General features: G+C 36.4%; 1 protein-coding gene across 1 annotated transcript; it reads right to left on the bottom strand.

Annotated features, from left to right (window-relative positions):
- Positions 1-13203: 13203 nt before the first annotated feature.
- Positions 13204-16307, bottom strand: LOC143633617 (receptor protein kinase TMK1-like). Its single transcript, XM_077101881.1, has 2 exons — positions 13840-16307; positions 13204-13736 (listed from the first exon to the last, which is right to left on the bottom strand). The coding sequence occupies exons 1-2, from the start codon at positions 16160-16162 to the stop codon at positions 13213-13215; spliced, it is 2847 nt and encodes a 948-aa protein (XP_076957996.1). The 5' UTR covers positions 16163-16307; the 3' UTR covers positions 13204-13212.
- Between the last annotated feature and the right edge of the window lie 3042 nt (positions 16308-19349).

The following is a 19349-nucleotide window of genomic DNA, read 5'->3' as shown; positions in this document are numbered from 1 at the left end:
TTAGCAACAAGTGGAAATTGTCGACAGGAAAGAAAAGCATCTTCGCTGCAAGGTTATTCTCTTAGTTAAGGTGATATGGAAGCACCGTAAGGGATCATATGCCACTAAGGATGTCGAAGAGGAAATGCGCAATTTTAATCGAATTTGTTTGAGTGATAGTTAGGTTACGTGGACAAAACCTCTTTTAAGGATGGTAGACTTGTAACATCCAACTGTTAAAAATAATAAAAAGGAAATTTTATTATTTAATTGTGTGTTATTATTTAATTGTGATTAAATATAATAATAATAAATGAGCAGTGGGCTTAGAGTAAAGATGGACTTAGAATATATTATTGACTTAGGGTGCAAATGGGCCTAAGATCCATGGGCTTAGAGTATTTAAATTTTAAACTCCTTAAACCTTCCATAACCCCTAAACTCCTCATTTCCATCTTTGCCTCCATACACTCAACACACACACATACACTCTTCCTACTCTCATATCCAAATCCGAGCTGAACCTAGGCTAGGTTTTCGTGTACGATCACCAAGAATAACAAGAATCACATCAACATCAAGTGTCGGTCAAGAACCAATTCAAAACCGGTTCATAAAAGGTATGTTTTAGCTAAAGAGTTATGAATTTGATGTCCGATAACCAATATAACTGGTAGAATGTTAGATCGGGTTATAAAAAGTAGGAAAATACAAAATTTACTAAAAACGAGTTATACATTTTGTTTTGTTTAAACGTGTAAGGTTAGATACGTGAAAAGGATGGGTAAATGAAGTCGGTTTAACACAAAACTTGATATAACAATGAATTGGGTTATAGCGAACCCAAAAGTATTGGACTAGGTTGAAGAAAAATATTGAAACGGAAAATGAGCTTCATCTCAAATCCGAAGGGGTATAAGATTGCGACCCAAAGGGGCATGAGATTGCGACCCGAAGGGGTATGTTATTGCGATTCCAAAGGGGTATGCGAATGCGATCTGATAGGGTATGCGATTGCGATTCCAAAGTGGTATGCGATTATGACCAGAAAAGGAATGCGATTGCGATTCCAAAGGGGTATGAGATTGAAATTCCAAAGGGGTATGTGATTTCGATCCGAAGGGATATGCGATTGCGATCTGAAGGGGTATTCGATTCAAAGGAACGGTTAACCCCATTGACTAAGTTAAAATAGTTCACTAACTTAGGTAGTGTGTTTTAAATAAAAAGGTAGTCATTTAATACTTATGTAACATCCCAAGTTTTGTTGGTATTTAAATGATTTGGTTGTAATTAAATTATAGGAGATAAATGTAATTATATCAAGTGTGAGGGGGACAAGTGTCATAAGATAAAAGGTTAAACATGAAACCCTACACCTATCTTATAGAGGTAGCCAGCATCTCATTAGGATAAGGGGTATACACCCCTCAACACCATTCTCCTCATTCGCCACATCTGCACCACTGCATCACGTAACCTGTCCCCTCATAATTCAACCTCACCCTTAAACATAGGGTATACACCATTTTCCTCATTCTCCATTTTTGATTTTTTTTATTTAATGCAACTTATATATATTTATAAAATATATAAATAAACTTATAAAATTTATTAAATTTGTTAAAACTTAAAATACCTATAAAAATATAATGTTAAATACTTATTTTGTTTATGAATGGCAAATTGGTAATTTTCATTAATTATAATCCTAAACGGCTAAAACCAACCCATTTTTCTAGTTTTCTCCTCTTTTCACCTTCAAGAGGCAGCCATCCTCTCCACCGCCTATTACAGGCCACCTCCACCATATCTCCAGCCAAACCAACCACCACACACCTCCACCATAAAATAAAGAAGAAATGATAAAAGAAATAGAAAATGCATAAGTTTGTTATGTGAGTCGCGTGACCACCCTCAATGAGACCCCGTCACGCGTGACCATAAGAAGGGAGGGGAGTTGTTTCACTGGCCTCAAGCATGAACCCCTTACAATGTCTGCTTCCACGTCGGACCAGTATTAATTTTCACTGACCCATACCGGCCAGCCTTATAACCATCTTGGCCTCCGACCTCATTCAAACTCAAATTCCCATTTTTGAGAGAACAACCCATAAATATCCGACAATTCCCAGAGATCCAACCGTTGGATCAGTCTCAAATTAAAATTGAGAGTTCATGGCATAAAATGGAGATTCCCAATTATCAGATCTTTGATTAGAGGTTGGGAGGTGCAGTTTTTATCAGCAAAACCATAACAACTAAAAATTAAGATTTACGACAACTGTTTTGCTTTTTCGGAAATTGTAAAGGCGGTTTCCAGCGATGGAAAACTGATGGGTTCGTAGATCGCGGTGAGATGGTTCCATGTCTGCTTGAATTACTCAATTTCGAGTTTATTTGATTTGGTTTTGATATATTCGAGTGATTCAGAACATCAACCTCAAAGGTATGTTTTTTGTTAAAAAAGTTTACTTTTCGTGTACGGATTTGCATGAAATTGGTAGGATGATTGAAAGGGTCAGGGTCACGACCATTGATAAATTAATGAACGTGTGAGTTAACGGGTTAGTTGGTCCGTTTCGGGTAAAACAGTAGTGTTCGGTTCGTGAAAATGACAGGTAACCGAAGTCGGTTTTGCATGAAACTTGGTAGGATTGTAAATCGGATCCTAACATGTAGGAAAAACATAAACTTGGTGATAAAAGAGTTGTCAGGTAGGATTCGATTCATATGGAAAATGCGATTCGATTAGCTTGAACAAAATGGGATTCAATTCGTTTGAAAAAAAAGGATTCGATTAATTTGAAAATGGGATTTAATTCTTTTGAAAATAGGATTCAATTCATTTGTAAATGGGATTCGATTCATTCGAAAAAGGGATTCGATTCGTTTGAAAATTCGATTTAGTTCATTTGAAAATTGGATTCAATTTGTTTGAAAAAAAAAGGATTCAATTCGTTTGAAAATGGGATTCAATTTGTTTGAAAATGGGATTCGATTCGTTTGTAAATGGGATTCTATTCGCTTGAAAATGGGATTCAATTCGTTTGTAAATGGGATTTGATTCGTTTAAGAATGGGATTCAATTCGTTTGTAAATGGGATTCGATTCGTTTAAGAATGGGATTCAATTCATTTGAAATGGGATTCGATTTATTTGAAAATGATATTAGACTCATTTGAAAATGAGATTATATGAGTTTAGAAAATGAGATACGACTCATTCCTAGCCATGGGATGTGATTCGTTGGCATGCGAATGCGACCCGATTCTAAACATTACACCCGTTAGCTAAGTCAAACTAGTTCACTAACTATGGTAGTATTGTTAAAATAAAAGGATAGTTAATTTATACTTATAATATATATACAGTTAACCATGCACAACCAAAGAAGGGGACTATTCTTAGCTCTGAAGGTAATAGGATTCAGGTGAGTTTCTAGCCCCTTCCTCCGTTTATCTTTTCGGGGATGTGTGCATACTCCTACGTGTTTAGTTAACACGCTTACCTTAAGTGGGAAGTGTATGCTATATGAATATTTATAAATGATATTTGAATGTTACAGAAAGGGTTGAGAGTATGTACGTAGATGTATATAAAAATATATAACTAAAAGTATGTATAGATGTATGGTTGTATGGCAAAGTATGTATGGCTGTATAGTTACGAAGGGTGGCAGACCCTAATATATATGTGAAAATTAGGGTGGAAGACCCTAATAATATATGTGAAAGGTGGGTGGCAGACCCTAATGATATCTGTGAAAATTAGGATGACAGAACTTAATAATATATGTGAGGTTATAGGGTCAAAAGCCCTTTAAAACGTAGAGATAACTATGTATGTATAATTAAGCTAAAACAAGAAAGTATGAAAGAATGAAACAATGAAAGAATGAAAGTACGAACGAATGTATGTATGAAGTATGGAATAATGGAAGTATGAAAGTATAGAAGTATGAATGTGTGTATGTATGTATGAATGAAAGAAGCAGGTTTAGCTAAGTATGTAATATGTATCTACGGATACACGTGTGTGTGTGTATGAATGTAATGTATGTTGCCTGATTAACTAGAACTCACTCAGCGTGTATGAATGAAGTATGGAATAATGGAAGTATGAAAGTATAGAAGTATGAATGTGTGTATGTATGTATGAATGAAAGAAGCAGGTTTAGCTAAGTATGTAATATGTATCTACGGATACACGTGTGTGTGTGTATGAATGTAATGTATGTTGCCTGATTAACTAGAACTCACTCAGCGTAGTTGAATTTTAGTACGCACACAGGAAAATATGATGAAGGAGCTGACTTGAGGGAGGCACATGGCATGGACTGAGCTGACTGGCATCTAGTGAAGAAAAGTTATGATGTTTTATGTTAAGATAATTTGAAAGTTTAAAGACAAGATTTTAATATTTTGTAATGAATGTTTGATGGTGTATATTCCGTAAAAAGTTTTAATTCACTATGATATTTAAAACTGTGTATATGAGTAAATCCAACACCCAAAGTAGGGCACCGGGCTCGGGCCTCACACCTTAATACTTGTTAAATAGTTAGCTATTCCCAGCTGAATATAGATGTTATTATTAGCTCATAAAGAAACATGATCCATGTGAGTTTCTAGCCCCTTTCTTTATTTGTGTTTTCGGGGTTGTGTGCATACTTGATGTGATATGTTAATATACTTACTTTAACTAGCAAGTGTATGTTATGTGAATGTTGTATGAATGTAGAAAGGTTAAGGATATGCATATGTGTATATATGTGTGTGTGTGTGAGAGAGTATATATATAAATATATATATATGGGTGAGTTCATTGGGGAACTGGGTAACTCCCTTCCCAACCCTTGATCAATTCCCCACATCCTTATGGTGCACCCTTAATAACATACATCACATCACTTTTGTAAATAAAAAAAACCTCCTAAGAAATCAAAAAAAATAATTAAAAATATTATAAAACAAAAAAAACGAAAAAGAAAACAAACCAAAATGTTTATCTAGCATCCCCGGTCCAAAATAAAAAAAAAACTGTTCAAAAAATTGAAAAATAATTAAAAATATATAATAAAACGGAAAAACCCAAAAAAAAAAAATTCTAGCATCCCCCTGTTTAAAAATATCTCGGTTTAGCCTTCGGGTTTAGTTTAGCTTTTAGAGATATGTTTTTAGGGGTTTAGGTTTTCCGGTTTGAATGTTAGGTTTTTTTGTGGATGGGGGGGGGGGGTGTTCTTGTACACGTGACGCTGGAAAGATAGTAGGAAAAGAAAAATGAATAAATATATTATATCCGACACATTGAAACTCGCATTATCTTGTACATGCGTAAAAAAATAACTTGAAAATGTTCATGAAAACTAAATTTCGTGAGATAACCGTAGGTTGGTTTTTAATATACATTAAAATTATAACAAAACATGTTGTTTTACATGTAAAATCTTTAAGAACTGTTTTTTTACATGTGAAATTATAATGAGATTTGTTGTTTAACGTGTAAAATGCTAATGAAAAATGTTATTGTACAATGAAAATATTAATTTTTTGCATGTAAAATCTTAAAAAACTGTTGTTTTACTAGTAAAATATTAATGAGATTTCTTGTTTTACGTGTAAAATATTAATGAAAAATATTATTATTTATGTAAAATATTAATTTTTACAAGTAAAATCTTAAAGAACAGTTGCTTTACATGTAAAATGTTAATAAGATTTGTTATTTTACATGTGAAATGTTAATAAAAAGTGTTATTTTACATGTAAAATATTAATTTTTGCATGTAAAATGTTAATTAAAAGTGTTATTTTTCATGTAATATCTTTATGAACTGTTGTTTTACATGTAAAATGTTAATGAGATTTGTAGTCTTACGTGTAAAATGTTAGTGAAAAGTTTTTACCCCCGTCCCCCTCCCCCGGCAGGCTAAAAGAGACTAAACCCGCTAAAAGCTAAACTAAACCAAAATGCTAAACTAAGTATGAGTTTTTTTTTGGAACGGGTATGCTAGATGTTGTTTTTTTTTTACTTTTTTGAAATTTTTCGTTCTTTTTATATTTTTTAATTATTCTTTTGATTTTTTTTGAAGGGTTTTTTTTATTGGACCGGGGATGCTACATAAACATTGTGGTTTTTTTACTTTTTTTTTATTTTTTCATTATTTTATTTCTAAATTTTTTTAAATTATTTTGTTGATTTGTTTAGAAGTTTTTTTTCTCATACAAAAATAATGTGATGTAGGTGATTGAGGGTGCACCAAAAGAATGCGGGGAATTGATCAAGGGTTGGGAATGGAGCTCCCAGTTTCTCACCCTTTTGGAATTCCCTTTGAACCTATCCCCCTCTCTCTCTCTCTCTCTCTCTCTCTATATATATATATATATATATATATATATATATACATAAATATATATATATACATATATATATAAAAAGAAATGTATGTATGGTTGTATGATTACGAAGGGTGGTAGACTCTAATAATATATGTGAAAAGTAGGGTGACATACCCTAATAATATATGTGAAAAGTAGGGTGACAGACCCTAATAATATATGCGAAAGAGGGACAAAAGACCCTAATAATAACTGTGTAAGAGGGGTGACATACCCTAATAATATCCACGATGGTTATAGGGCGAAAGGCTCTTTAAAACGTAGAAGTAATAATATATATATTTATTAAGTTAAAGATGAGAACGTATGAAAGAACAAAATTATGAATGTATGTATGTATGAGAGAAAGACAACAGGTTAAGTATGTAATGTGTATCCTCGGTACGTATGATTAATTTCTTTTGAGAACCAATTTGAGTTTTAAAAACTCGAAAGAACTCAACGTAACAGTTTTTTTATTTGAATTTTTTTTACACGTATGTAATACGTAAGTGTAAGTAACGTAAAAAAAATTACAGTATTTTTTACACACGGAATCAACTTATTACACTTGTGTAACTAACATTTAAACTTGTGTAATCATCAAAAATCTTTATTATCTCTCCTGATTCATTTTTTAATCAGAAATATTCTCAGCCACATATTTCATGCTCATTTAATTAAATGTGTGAGTCTATATTAAGTTCTTAAAGTTCTTACAACTCATCAAGGTTTTTAAAATATCCCTCCCCTACGTATATGTAAGTATGTAGATGTATGTTATGTTGGCTGTTCAACTAAAATTCACTCAGCGTAACCGACTTTTTATATGCACACAGACAAATAAGATGAGGCAGCTGGCTTGAGGGAGAGCCATGGCACTGGATTGAAGAGGTTGTCGTCTAGAGAAGAAATGTCATGATGTTTTAATTCTATTTTATGATGTTTTATGTTTAGACAATTTGAATGTTTAAAATGAGGATTAATGTTTTGTAATATATTGTTGAATGTTAAGTCTTCTGAAAAAAGTTTTAATTCACTATGATATTTAGAACTGTGTTTATGAGTAAATCTGACGTCCAAGTAGGGCACCTGGTCTGGGGTCTTACAACATGCATTGGCAAGTGTCTTTTTAGTAAAATTGTTCACGACTTGGAAATGCACTTTGACATGACATGTAGACAAAAGGCCGTTTTTGAATGTCTTCGAGCACCACATGCTCAATATTTTCTTCTTGCTATCCCTATAGATAGGTTACGCCAACATATGTCCCCACTCGAGTATGTACTATCCTTAAGTATCGCCTCATGATCCGTCTATTCATGGTTGATAAGATATGCCATGTTTGTCGCAAGGCGTGTTTGGACTCGTATGGGGAGCATGCGGTGCATTGTATAGATCTTCCCGGGTTCAAGTACCGACACGATTTGGTTAGATATGTGCTCTTCGACATACTCATGCGTACTGGGACTTCTGTTAAGAAATAAGCACCTATGAATTTCTTGATTGGCCCGATGGATGGACGTTCAACTCTTTGACCAGTTGACATTTTGGTTTTGGGATGGATTGAAGGGAAACATGTGTGTGTGGATCTAACAGGGTTTTTCCCTCTTGTGGGTTTGGGGAGTATTGGTTTCATGACCGTCAAGATTACTCTAAAGCTACTTCATTCAAGGTGACTAAACATGAGAAGACTTGTCTTGACCAGTGTTGTAAAAATCGTTAGTCGCTAGTCGGGCGGTAGGGTGGGGACTAGCGATTAGCCGAGATTAATCGGATCGGACTTTAGTGTATAATTTTCAATTTTATATATACAGACACATTTTTATATGTAATTTTCAGTTTTATACACACATAAATACATTTTGGTCGGATTTGACCATTGACCAATTAATTGGCCAAAGAGCCCAAAATTAATTAGTGAAGTGAGGACTAGCGATTAATCGACGCCTAGTCAGGATTTTTGCAACACCAGTCTTGACAACCAACATATTTTTATACCTTTTTGCATTTGACATTTTTGGTTTCCTCGTGCCTGAAGCGGTGAAACTACATACCAGAGTCCAACGTGTCATGCATAAATGTTTTGACTCCAACATCTATGAATGTAGTTTTTAAAAGTTTAGAATTCACAATATATAAAGGGCTAGCGACACAATTTGTTGTATGTTTATATTTTGTGTTGATGTAAACACTACTTTATATATTAATTCCTATTATGTAGGCGTACAAAAATGTTCTATTATGATATATCTGAATTTCAAATTCCATTTCTATAACCATACTTTAAATCCGTAGGTCTCTTTTATGCAAAAAGTTCTCTACTTGGATTACTTGATAAGGATAGTATCAAGTTGTTAGGAGCATTAGCATGGTGGACAAACTCAAGAGAATACATTAGTTGTGACCACAAATCAAACTCAATACATTAACATTCTTTGATTCATTTGCCAATGCAGTGACATAGCTATCAAATAACTTGATACCCTCTTTATCAACCATTCATTTAAGTGAAGAACCCTCTACGAAAATGAGAGCTGCGTGGTTGATAAGCATGATGATGGAGTAATTGAGCATGAAATTCTTATATGCCCAAATGGAATATAACTTAAAATTGATGTCATCGTGGATTGGAGTTTAAAAATGAATGCCAAATAATCATTTTTACAGGCTGGTAACCATAATCTCCACTACCATGAAACATAATTTTAAAACTTAGCATTATTAAAACAAGTGTATGATTAATATGTGGCCAACTGAAAATCTATTGTTGTTTAAGTGAAACACACCGGTTATTAACCCGTTATTGGATCAGGTTCAAACCGGTTCGAAACCGATTAACTGGTTACTGTGTGCACCTCTATATACGACTGTTCTAATCCTCTTTGAACTTTTAACGTGCAACTTCCCCATTGTTTATTTTGACATTGTAACATCATACTTTTGATAATAATAAATAAAAGAAATTTTTGTTTATTTAATGGAGTGTTACTAGTTAGTTAAGTTAGATAAAATTAACGGAGTGTGGACTTGGTCAATAATATATTGAATAAGGGATGGTGATGGGCCTCAGGTCCATGAACTTACGGGTATATAAACCCCTTAAACCTTCCTAAAACCCTAAAACCCTCATTTCCACCAACCTTGCCTCCCAACACACTCAAAACACACACACAAGCACCTCTATCCTTTACAGATCATATTTTAATCCGAACCGAGAAGGGTTTGTGCAAGATCTTCCTCATACAAACAAGAAAAATGTCCTTAGTCACGTGTTGAAGCTAACCGTAGCTAGAAATGAGCTAAAAATGTACGTTTTAGATTAAAGGTCATGTTTTTAAGTTCAGTTAGCCCTACGATTTGATACTAAGGCAAATCGGGCATTTTTATGCAACAAATATATGAACTTTAACGTAAACGAGGTGTTTTAGAATGAAACGGGACAAACGGGTAATGTTCGGACCGGGTTATTGAAAGATAACAATGTCGTTATAGACTAAGACTCGTTTCTTATGAAAGATAGGCAAAACATAGGTTGGAAATTAATAAGAATGGAAACCATATAAGAATCGAGTCCTCAAGAAACCTGATTCAGTAAAGTAATCGAATCGAGTTGTAAAGTAATTGAATCGAGTTGATAAGTAATCAAATCGAGTTGATAGAGTAATCGAATCGCGTTGATAAAGTAACCGAATCGAGTTGGTAAGTAATCGAATGGCAAAGTAATCAAAAATAAATCGACCCCAGCCAGGGGCTCTGCCCCTTGGACCCTGCTAGGGGCTGCTGCCAGGGGCGCTGCCCCCGGATCCCCGTAGCTAGGGGTTACAATAACATAGAAATATGACATAGTTAGACGCAGTTAATTGATACTTATAACTATTACACAGTTAGCCGTGCACCACTAAGGAGGGATATTACTGTAAACTCATAAAGGAATAGGACACAGCTGAGTTTCTAGCCCCATTTCCTGGTTATGTTTTCGGGGTTGTTTGCTACTCAATGTGATTAGTTAATACACTTATCTTAAGTAGTAAATGTATGTTATTTGAATGTGTATGAATGATAGATGTATGAGGATAAGGGTATATATGAAAGTATATATTGAATGTATATGTAAAGAAATGTATGTACGTATATATGGTGATATGGAAATAAGAGACCAGCCCCTAATAATATCTGAGACATAAGGGACCAAACCTTAATAATATCTGAGACAAAATGGACCAGACCCTAATAATATCTGAGATGGTAAGAATATTTATGCATGTGTATGAAAGTATGAAAGAATGTATGTATGTACGAAGGAAAGGTAAATATGTAATGTATATAATATGTATCTTCGGATGCGTATATGTAAGTAAGTTTATGAAATGTATGATTGCTTGATTAACTAGAACTCACTTAACATAGCTGACTTTTAGTATGCACGTAGGTGAGTAGGATGAGACAGCTAGCTTGAAGAAGGGCACATGGCAGAAGAATAAGGAAGATGGCATCTGATGACTTTTTTGATGATGTTTGAACTTAAATACATGTTTTATATTGTTTAAATTTTAATACATTGTAAAGAATGGTTGAAATTTATCTATTCGGTGAAAAGTTTTAATTAACTATGATATTTAGAATTGTGTTTATAAGTAAATCCAATGTCCAAGTAGGGCACCGGGACCGGGGCCTTACAGACATGTGTAACCTTGAAGAAAAAAAACAGACACCATCCCAAACTCATCTCCTCAGGTTAAATGAAGATTAGTCACCGATAACATATTGGTATGATATAATGTTTTTTGTCATAAATGCGTTTTTTAAACAACTTTTTGGTATGTTAGGTAATCGCGCTCTCTAATTTTGGAGAGCTCTGTTACCTCACTATAATCAGACTGTGTTGTTTTAAATGGGCCCATGCTGGCTTTAGAGTTTGACTTGAACGTTATTCTAGGAAACCATACGTCTTCGTGAGCAGAACTCTTTGGCATAATTCTTACAGTAAGATAGAAAGCAGGATAGTCTCCGAAAATGCCCCGGACCATCTCGTTTGGAATAAGTAAGATTTAGTGTTTTTTCTCATAAATGCGTTTTTAAACGACTTTTTGGTATGTTAGGTCATCGCGCTCTCTAAATTTGGAGAGCTCTGTTACCTCACTATAATCAGACTGTGTTGTTTTAAATGGGCCCATGCTGGCTTTAGTGTTCGACTTGGACACTATTCTAGGAAACCATACGTCTTCGTGAGCAGAACTCTTTGGCATAATTCTTACAGTAAGATAGAAAGTAGGCTAGTCTCCGAAAATGCCCCGGACCATCTCGTTTGGAATAAGTAAGATTTATCAGGGAGAAGGCGTTTCCTTGAAAGCGAGGACTCTGCTTACTCACCAGATTTAGAGCGGAGGAGCGGCATACCGAAGAAAAAAGGAAAGAATTCATTGCAGCCCTAGGCACAAGTCATCCTCGTACCGGGCTTGGACCATGTCCCTCAAACATCTCAGTACATATGGCGCAAGACGATTCCACATATCGAGGTCGGAATGGGATCGAGTGTTTTCACGTCTCACATAGTGTCTGGTTTGTCTTGATTTTCGATTGATGAACAAGAAGGAAAATGGAATTCTTGGATTTTCTGACTCGCCCCCGGCTACGTGTCCTTTGAACCCTTCGCCCTCCCGGCACCAGTGGAAGCAAGCACCTTGAGGGGAATTTACATCGCAAAAGATTCAATCCAGCCACAGGTTCTCCTACGACTTCACCCCAGGCTACCCTATGACTTCACCCCAGTAAAAGACTCCACCATGGTATGCGCCAATAAGACAACCAAAAGCTACTACTCTATAGAGTAATCCTTATAAATAAAAAGGAACGTTGAGAATGGTTGAGTGGTGGGGGTTGAATAACAGAAGAAAAGCTAAGGTATCGTTGATATCACGAATGATGAAATAATAATTGAATGTTGCACGTGACACAACGATTTAATGAGGAAAAAGCATGTGATCCTTAACGGAACATAGGCAAAAAAAACCTCAAAAGGATAAAACTATCCCATATCTCAATATTATTAGGTGAAACGAAAACCCAAGTAGCCTCGGGATTCTAGCTGACACTCATTGGGATCCTTACAAATGGAAAAAGAATTTATTTAGTGGAAAACTTTGCTATTAAATAAGGAAAATCAAGACTAGTCCAGTCAAACTCGACTCAAAAGTCAAAACTAAGCTGAATGAGTTCTACATTACGTGGACCCCAGTTAACAGTTACCAACTTTTAATCCTAATTTAGTCATTAGTAGGAAAATTAGCGGGACCCACCTAACAGCCACCAATTTAAAATTTAAAATATAATAATATATTAAAAACCCGGAAAAAGATTCCGTAATTCCCGGGTAATTAATCGCAAATTTTGGGGATCAATGACAAAATGAACACTGGAGTAGGAATGGGAGATCCGCTTGTCACGTAATTAATAAAATAGCCATAGTTGACCATTTAGTATTAAAAAAAAACGTAATCATTGTGACAGTGACCAACTCCAGCGACCCCTGCAAGGTACACCTTCCAATGCACATGGTACAATTTACTACAAACAAAATCATCCTTTTAAAAAGTTAATTAAATTAAAGCAATGTAAGAACATTTGACCTTTTTTTTTCTTGTCAACTATTGCAAAAAAAAAAAAAAAGGTCAAAATTATTTGCAAGAATTGCCTAATTTCTTTGCATTTTTCAAGTTCAAATCACTAACAAGCATCATCAACTCAAAAACTATCCAAAAGAAAAGACAAACATCTGATAATTAAACAACCTTCAGCAGATAAACAAGCATCATAAGCTTTGGAAACCATCAGTTAATGTTCCAGCCGACCCTCACCGTCCATCTAGTGAAGTGAACGACTCAGCAAAACCCGAGGGACGAGTCGGTATGCTCGTTTGTGTATTATCATTACTCCCAATAACCGACGAGTTATCAATCCCGCTCATACCCTCCAACGCCTGCCACTTCTTGACCGCTTGCGGCAAAGTCATATCAAGGTCAATTCCATAAATATCATCTGGGTCGGGTTCAGACGGTTTCCAAAGCTCCGCTAGTGAAGACAGAACATTAACTGCATGGCTCATGTCGGGCCGTTGGTGTGGCTCACGGGCACAGCAGTGACCCGCTAGCTCAGCCACAGTACTCACGCTGGCTAGAGCTTCCTCATCAAGGTCAAGGGTTGGGTCAATGGCCTTCCGGAAGGTGTCTTTATTAATGTGCATTCGTCGGAACCATTGCACTAAGTGAACACTTTCCTCCGGCTGTGTTTCGTCAAGTGCTCGCCGACCGGTTACCAATTCCATTAATATTACCCCAAAACTAAACACGTCGATCTTCGTAGTGACCCTACCCGTTACTATAACAATAACATGTAAAAAAATTACTAAAATTTTTTAAACTTCGAATGAAGTATGCATATATAGAAGGAAATTGATGAATAATAATAACAATAATAATACCTGCGTATTCGGGTGCAAGATATCCGAATGTCCCTGCTAACCTTGTAACGAGCGAAGCTTTACCATCAGGTGCAAGGCGAACAAGACCAAAATCTGCAACCTTGGCCCGCATATCATCACCGAGTAGAATATTGGACGGTTTCAAATCTCGATGAATAAAACTTTGTTGTGCTAAACCATGTAAATACTCGACACCTCGTGCAACATCTAAAGCAATAATCAATCGTTTAGTCCATTCGAGCGGTTTCAAATCTTCCTTTTGCCAATCGAATAAACACCGACTAAGTGTCCCTTGAGGCATGTACTCGTAAACGAGAAGTCTCTCATTTCCGTCCAAACAATACCCGAGAAGCGCCACCAAATGCCTATGTCTAACTTTTGTTAAAACCGCGATCTCAGATTTAAACTCATCAAGCCCCTTTTCACTCATGACACCCGATTCCATCCGCTTAACTGCAATCTTGGTCCCATCATGTAATTCGCCTTTGTAAACGGTCCCAAATCCGCCTTTCCCGAGTATGTTATCTTGGCTGAAATTGTTGGTGACGTTTCGCAAAACTTGGATTGAAATGACCATATTGCCCGCTTCGACAACGTGGATATCGCGACCCCCGCTACTCGTTTGACTAAACGAGTCACCAGGTCCACCGGTTGTGCTTGAACCCGCAACGGTGATCTTAACCCCATCACCATCTGAAGTGGAGTGGCGGGGATGAATCACCATCGTGTTTTGGTACGGTATACTGCTAGCACGCTTTCGTTTGCGCGTGTACATCAAACACCCACCTAACAAACCCGCAACCACAACAACACTACCAACAACCGACCCCACCACCACCCCGGTGTTCACACCCTTCCCAGTGCCACCATTACCCTTGGTTCGACCACCAGGCGGACCACCGGAAGGACCAACTGGGGTCACACTAGGACCGTCTTTCCCAATATCAATATTCCCATCATATTTCACCTTGACGGTTTGTTTGAACTCGGGTACCCGCCCATAAAGCTGATTATTAGAAACATCAAACTCGCTCAAATTTGGTAAATCTTTAAGCTCGTCAGGTATCGTCCCGGAGAGATTATTGTCTGCGAGAATCAACTTTTGCAACGACGTTATCGACGCAAAATCAGGCGAAATACTACCCGTAAGAGCCATTCTTTGAAAATTAATAACAGTAATGTTCCCACTACTCGAGCACAAAATCCCTAACCATGAATTACAAGGATCATTCCCCTTCCAACTATCCGCAAACCTGCGCGGGTACCCCAGCGGTTTCAAAACCGCAAGCAGCTTATTGACCCGATCATCACAGGCCGCACCAGGATTGGGCAAACAAAAACTATTAGTCCCACCACTCATATCAACAGCTACAGACTTACCAAAACTCGGAGTGGGTCCCTGCAACATATTATTCGTCAAATTCACAAATTTTAAAGAGGGCAGCCCCGTTAAGGAGTCTGGAACGGGGCCGGTGAGGCTGTTATCCCTAACACTCAAGTTCTGCAGGTCGTTGAGACCCGAAAAATCAGGTAAGGGCCCGGAAAACATGTTCCCGTGAAGCCACGCTTGGGTCAGCTGGGTCATGTTTTGAAGAACATCAAGAGTTCCGTTTAGCTTGGAGGGGCCGTACTGACCGTTCAACCAGAGGGACTGAATCGAGGAGGCCGAAAAGGAGGCGGGTAAGGGGCCTTGTAAACGATTGAAGGCCAGATGCAGAGCGGTGAGCCCGGCGAAGGTGTCGCCCCCGAAGAAGTCCGGAATGGGTCCGGTGACGTTGGCTGACGTGGCGGAGAAGACTTGCAGACTGGACGCCGACTTCAAGCTGTCTGGGATCGACCAGGAAGCGAGGTTGTTGTTGTAATCGAGGTACACATGTTGCAAAGAGGACATACCGGCGAAGAAATCCGGAGGTACGGACGTGAAATTGTTGTAGTTGAGTAGGAGGTTTTGAAGCTGAGTCAACCCGGCGAGACTCGGTAACGGCCCGGTGAGTTGGTTGTTTTGAAACTCCAGGAACTGAAGTTCGGTCAGGTTGTTCAGCGTTGCGGGGAGCGTGCCTTTGAGGTTCTGGTTACCCACTTGGATCCGGGTCACCCGGCCGTCACTCGAGCACTGGACTTGCTGCCATTTACACGGGTTCGGGTCGGACCAGTCGAGTGATTTTAAGGGGCTGAGGTTGGTTTTCAGGGCTTGCATTACGGCAGCATCGTCGGAGGCTGACTGAGAGGTGACGGTGGTGAAATTGAAGAAGAAAACAAAGACGATGATGATGATCGGGTGTAATCGAGGGTGAATTTGAAAACCCAGAAAGGGTTTCGTCATTTTTAGAGATTAAAATTAGGGTTTGGGTTTGATGGGAAAGTTGCAGGTTTTCTTTTATTTATGAGAGAGAGAGAAGAAAGAAAGATAGAGAGGCGGTGTGAGAGAGAAATTAAAATTAAATTAATGGGATCATTTCAATTTCAATAATAATAATAATAATAATAATAATAATAATGTGGAAACCAGTTGTCGGATATAAATATATATGATATGATATAATATGATGGTCCATCACTCACCTTACACAAAAAGCATATTTGGCCCCTACTCTTTTACATCCAAAAGTTTTTCGATGCTCCTTCATTACTGTTTATTAAAAAAAAAAACTCTCATACTTGATTGAAAAAGTTGATTCAATTGCTTGGTTAATGCTCTATGAACACATGATTGTTGAGAGGAATAGGTGTGAGTTCATACACATTATCCATGTTTTAGATATATGAAACTTGTAGCTATTTTATAGAAAGATGTGTTAATTTTCGTTTTTAATAGTTAATAAGTCGGAATAAAAAGTTAGATGAAATATAGAGACTCAAGATGATTTGGACCGACACCAAAGGCTCTAGCTCTGTAGCTGAGTTGGAGCCGACACTAAAGGTTTAGATGCAGAACTCACATATAAGAAATTCTTAGCTGGACCTAGTACTGTAATGAATCACTGGATTTGTTTAATTTACCTTTTACGCTATAGTACTAGTCGCTGTGATTATTTTTAATGAATCTGACTACAAACACAAATTGTTTCATTGTGTTAATCATTTATCATAGAAGGAAAACAAATAAATGAACATGTTGAACAAATTATGTTTGTGGTTTCTAATTTGTTAATCATTAATCATAGATCACATGTGTTTATTTGTTTGTAATTTTTCCTTTTTCTAGATACACCTTATAATATCAAATCATTATTGCTGAAGAACATGAAATTAACAAGATTCTTAAGGTGACCCCCGTGAATGGTTAGATACTTAAAACCCTTTTATATACTCAAACTGTATCTTATCATTTTCTTGTTACATTATATAATGTGTTACAAATAGGATTAATATTTTTTGTGGTCACTGTGATTGCTAGCTGAAATTTCAGGGACTAAATATAATTTTTAGATCTAGTATTGGGATTAAATATGTCAATTTGTTTGACAGTCATGTTATACGCTTGAGTGCTTGACGTGTAAAAGTTAATACATTGCTTGTTATTGCGATATCTTTGTCTTAATATGCATCTACTTTCCTTTTTATATATAAAAACTTCAATTGGATAAGAAAGGAAAGTTAAAACTATTTTAGCTAATCATTTTAATTACTATATTAACCAATGATTTAGAAACTGGTACGTACCGGGTTAGTTGAACCCGATTAAATCGGATTTCGTATTATAAGCCAGTAATTTGAGACTCATAATTTAGGGTGGTTGATTTGAATACTAAATCAACGGTTTTTGTTAAATTACCAGTTTAAACTAGTAAATAGGTTTTATGCCCAAGATCATTTGGGTAATTAGAAGTTAAATTTTATAAAATGAAATTTTGAGGTTGCAGTTAGCACTGAAACATTTAACTTAGTGATTGAAAGTTGAAACGACCATATTCAAATTAACCTACTATTAGCCGATTATTGTTATAAATCGATTGTGAATTAAATTTCAGGTAACGTTTTATTAAGAAATCATGTGCTTTTGAATTACTTGATTGAAGTTGTAGTTATACAAAATTGGGCAATTTCATATAATAATAACCAAGTTTCAAAAATGTTTAAATTATGTTAATTACAATTTTTTTTAACGAGAAATCTTTAGTTTTCCTCACTGGTTTATATCGTCGCGCGATGGGTTAACCACTGAAAAAGATTTTCGAACTTTGGACCACTGGATTTCTCGGGCGGGTTTTTTTGACTCCTATCGTCAGTTGACCGTCCTTTGAATGTTAATGGTGAAGGGTAAAGTTGTCATTGTCATATTAATAATAATAATAATAATAATAATAATAACAATGATAATATTAGAGCAGCTCATCTTCTCAACCATCATCATCATCATCTTCCTAGTCATCTTCTCAGTTCATCATCATCATCATCATCATCATCTTCTCAACCAACATCATCATCTTCACAGTTCATCATCATCTTCTATATTAACCCCATCTCTTATCAGATCTACGATTTCTTCCACCTTCAAAATCCCCAATTCAATCTAATTCCAAACCCTAGATCAATAACATCCTCACCGTCTTCTCCGACAACACCGCCACCATAACAATAACCACAACCCCAACACTCAGTCCCAGAACCTTCATCGTCGCCGGCAACGCCATGATTCCAGCGCAGATTATGGTCGTGGATAGGTTCATCACCGCACCCGACATCGATGCTCCGTTAAACTAATTATGGGTGGTGCTCTGTTTCTTGGTGATTAATGGGGTTTTGTCATTGACTGTGATTATGTTGTTGCCTTTGTCTTTCTTTTTGTTGGTTTTGAGAGATGGGTGTTTGGGTTTTTTGGTTAAAGATTGGATTGTCATGATTTGCTGTGTAATTGGGCTTTTGGGTTGATGGTAAAATGAGTGGAAATGGAATATGAATTATTGCAGGTAAGGTGTTCGATGAAAAATATATTTTATCAGTGAGATTTTTGACATGATTCATTTCACACTCACAATTCAACACATAGTTACACATCACCAAATCTATTCCAATTCCAATTCAATCCTTACTTACTTACTTACTTACTTACTTACAGAAAGATGATTAATACTTACTTACTGTTATTGATAATTGATAGATACAGATAGATATAGTGAGAGTGAGAAATCAGTTAGAATACGACGATGGTGGTGTGTGGTGGTGTTCCACCGCAGCGATCGATGTTTCAGTGTGTGTGTGTGTGTACGGAAAGAGGGCTTTTTGGTTGAGATGATGAAAGTTTCAATTACATAATTATAAGTCTATTACATAATTAAAGTTTCAATTCTAATGGTGAATATATATTACATATTGTATAGATTTATTAAATGTTAGCTCATCTCAAATGGTTGGTGTTGTGTGTGACTAAACTGGGGGCCGGGGGTTCGAACCCCACCCTTTACACGAAATTTGGATATTTAGTTTTAGGATTAATTATTGGCTCAGGGGCAAAATGGTCATTTCAACGTTTTTTGGTCAATCAACTCACGGTCAACTGACGGCAAGGA

The sequence above is a fragment of the Bidens hawaiensis genome, unplaced genomic scaffold, assembly GCF_021521415.1.
Source record: "Bidens hawaiensis isolate Kalapana, Puna unplaced genomic scaffold, B.hawaiensis_p1.1 tig00006807_1, whole genome shotgun sequence".
Classification (NCBI taxonomy): Eukaryota; Viridiplantae; Streptophyta; class Magnoliopsida; order Asterales; family Asteraceae; genus Bidens; species Bidens hawaiensis.
This window is presented reverse-complemented; position numbering and strand designations above follow the sequence as displayed.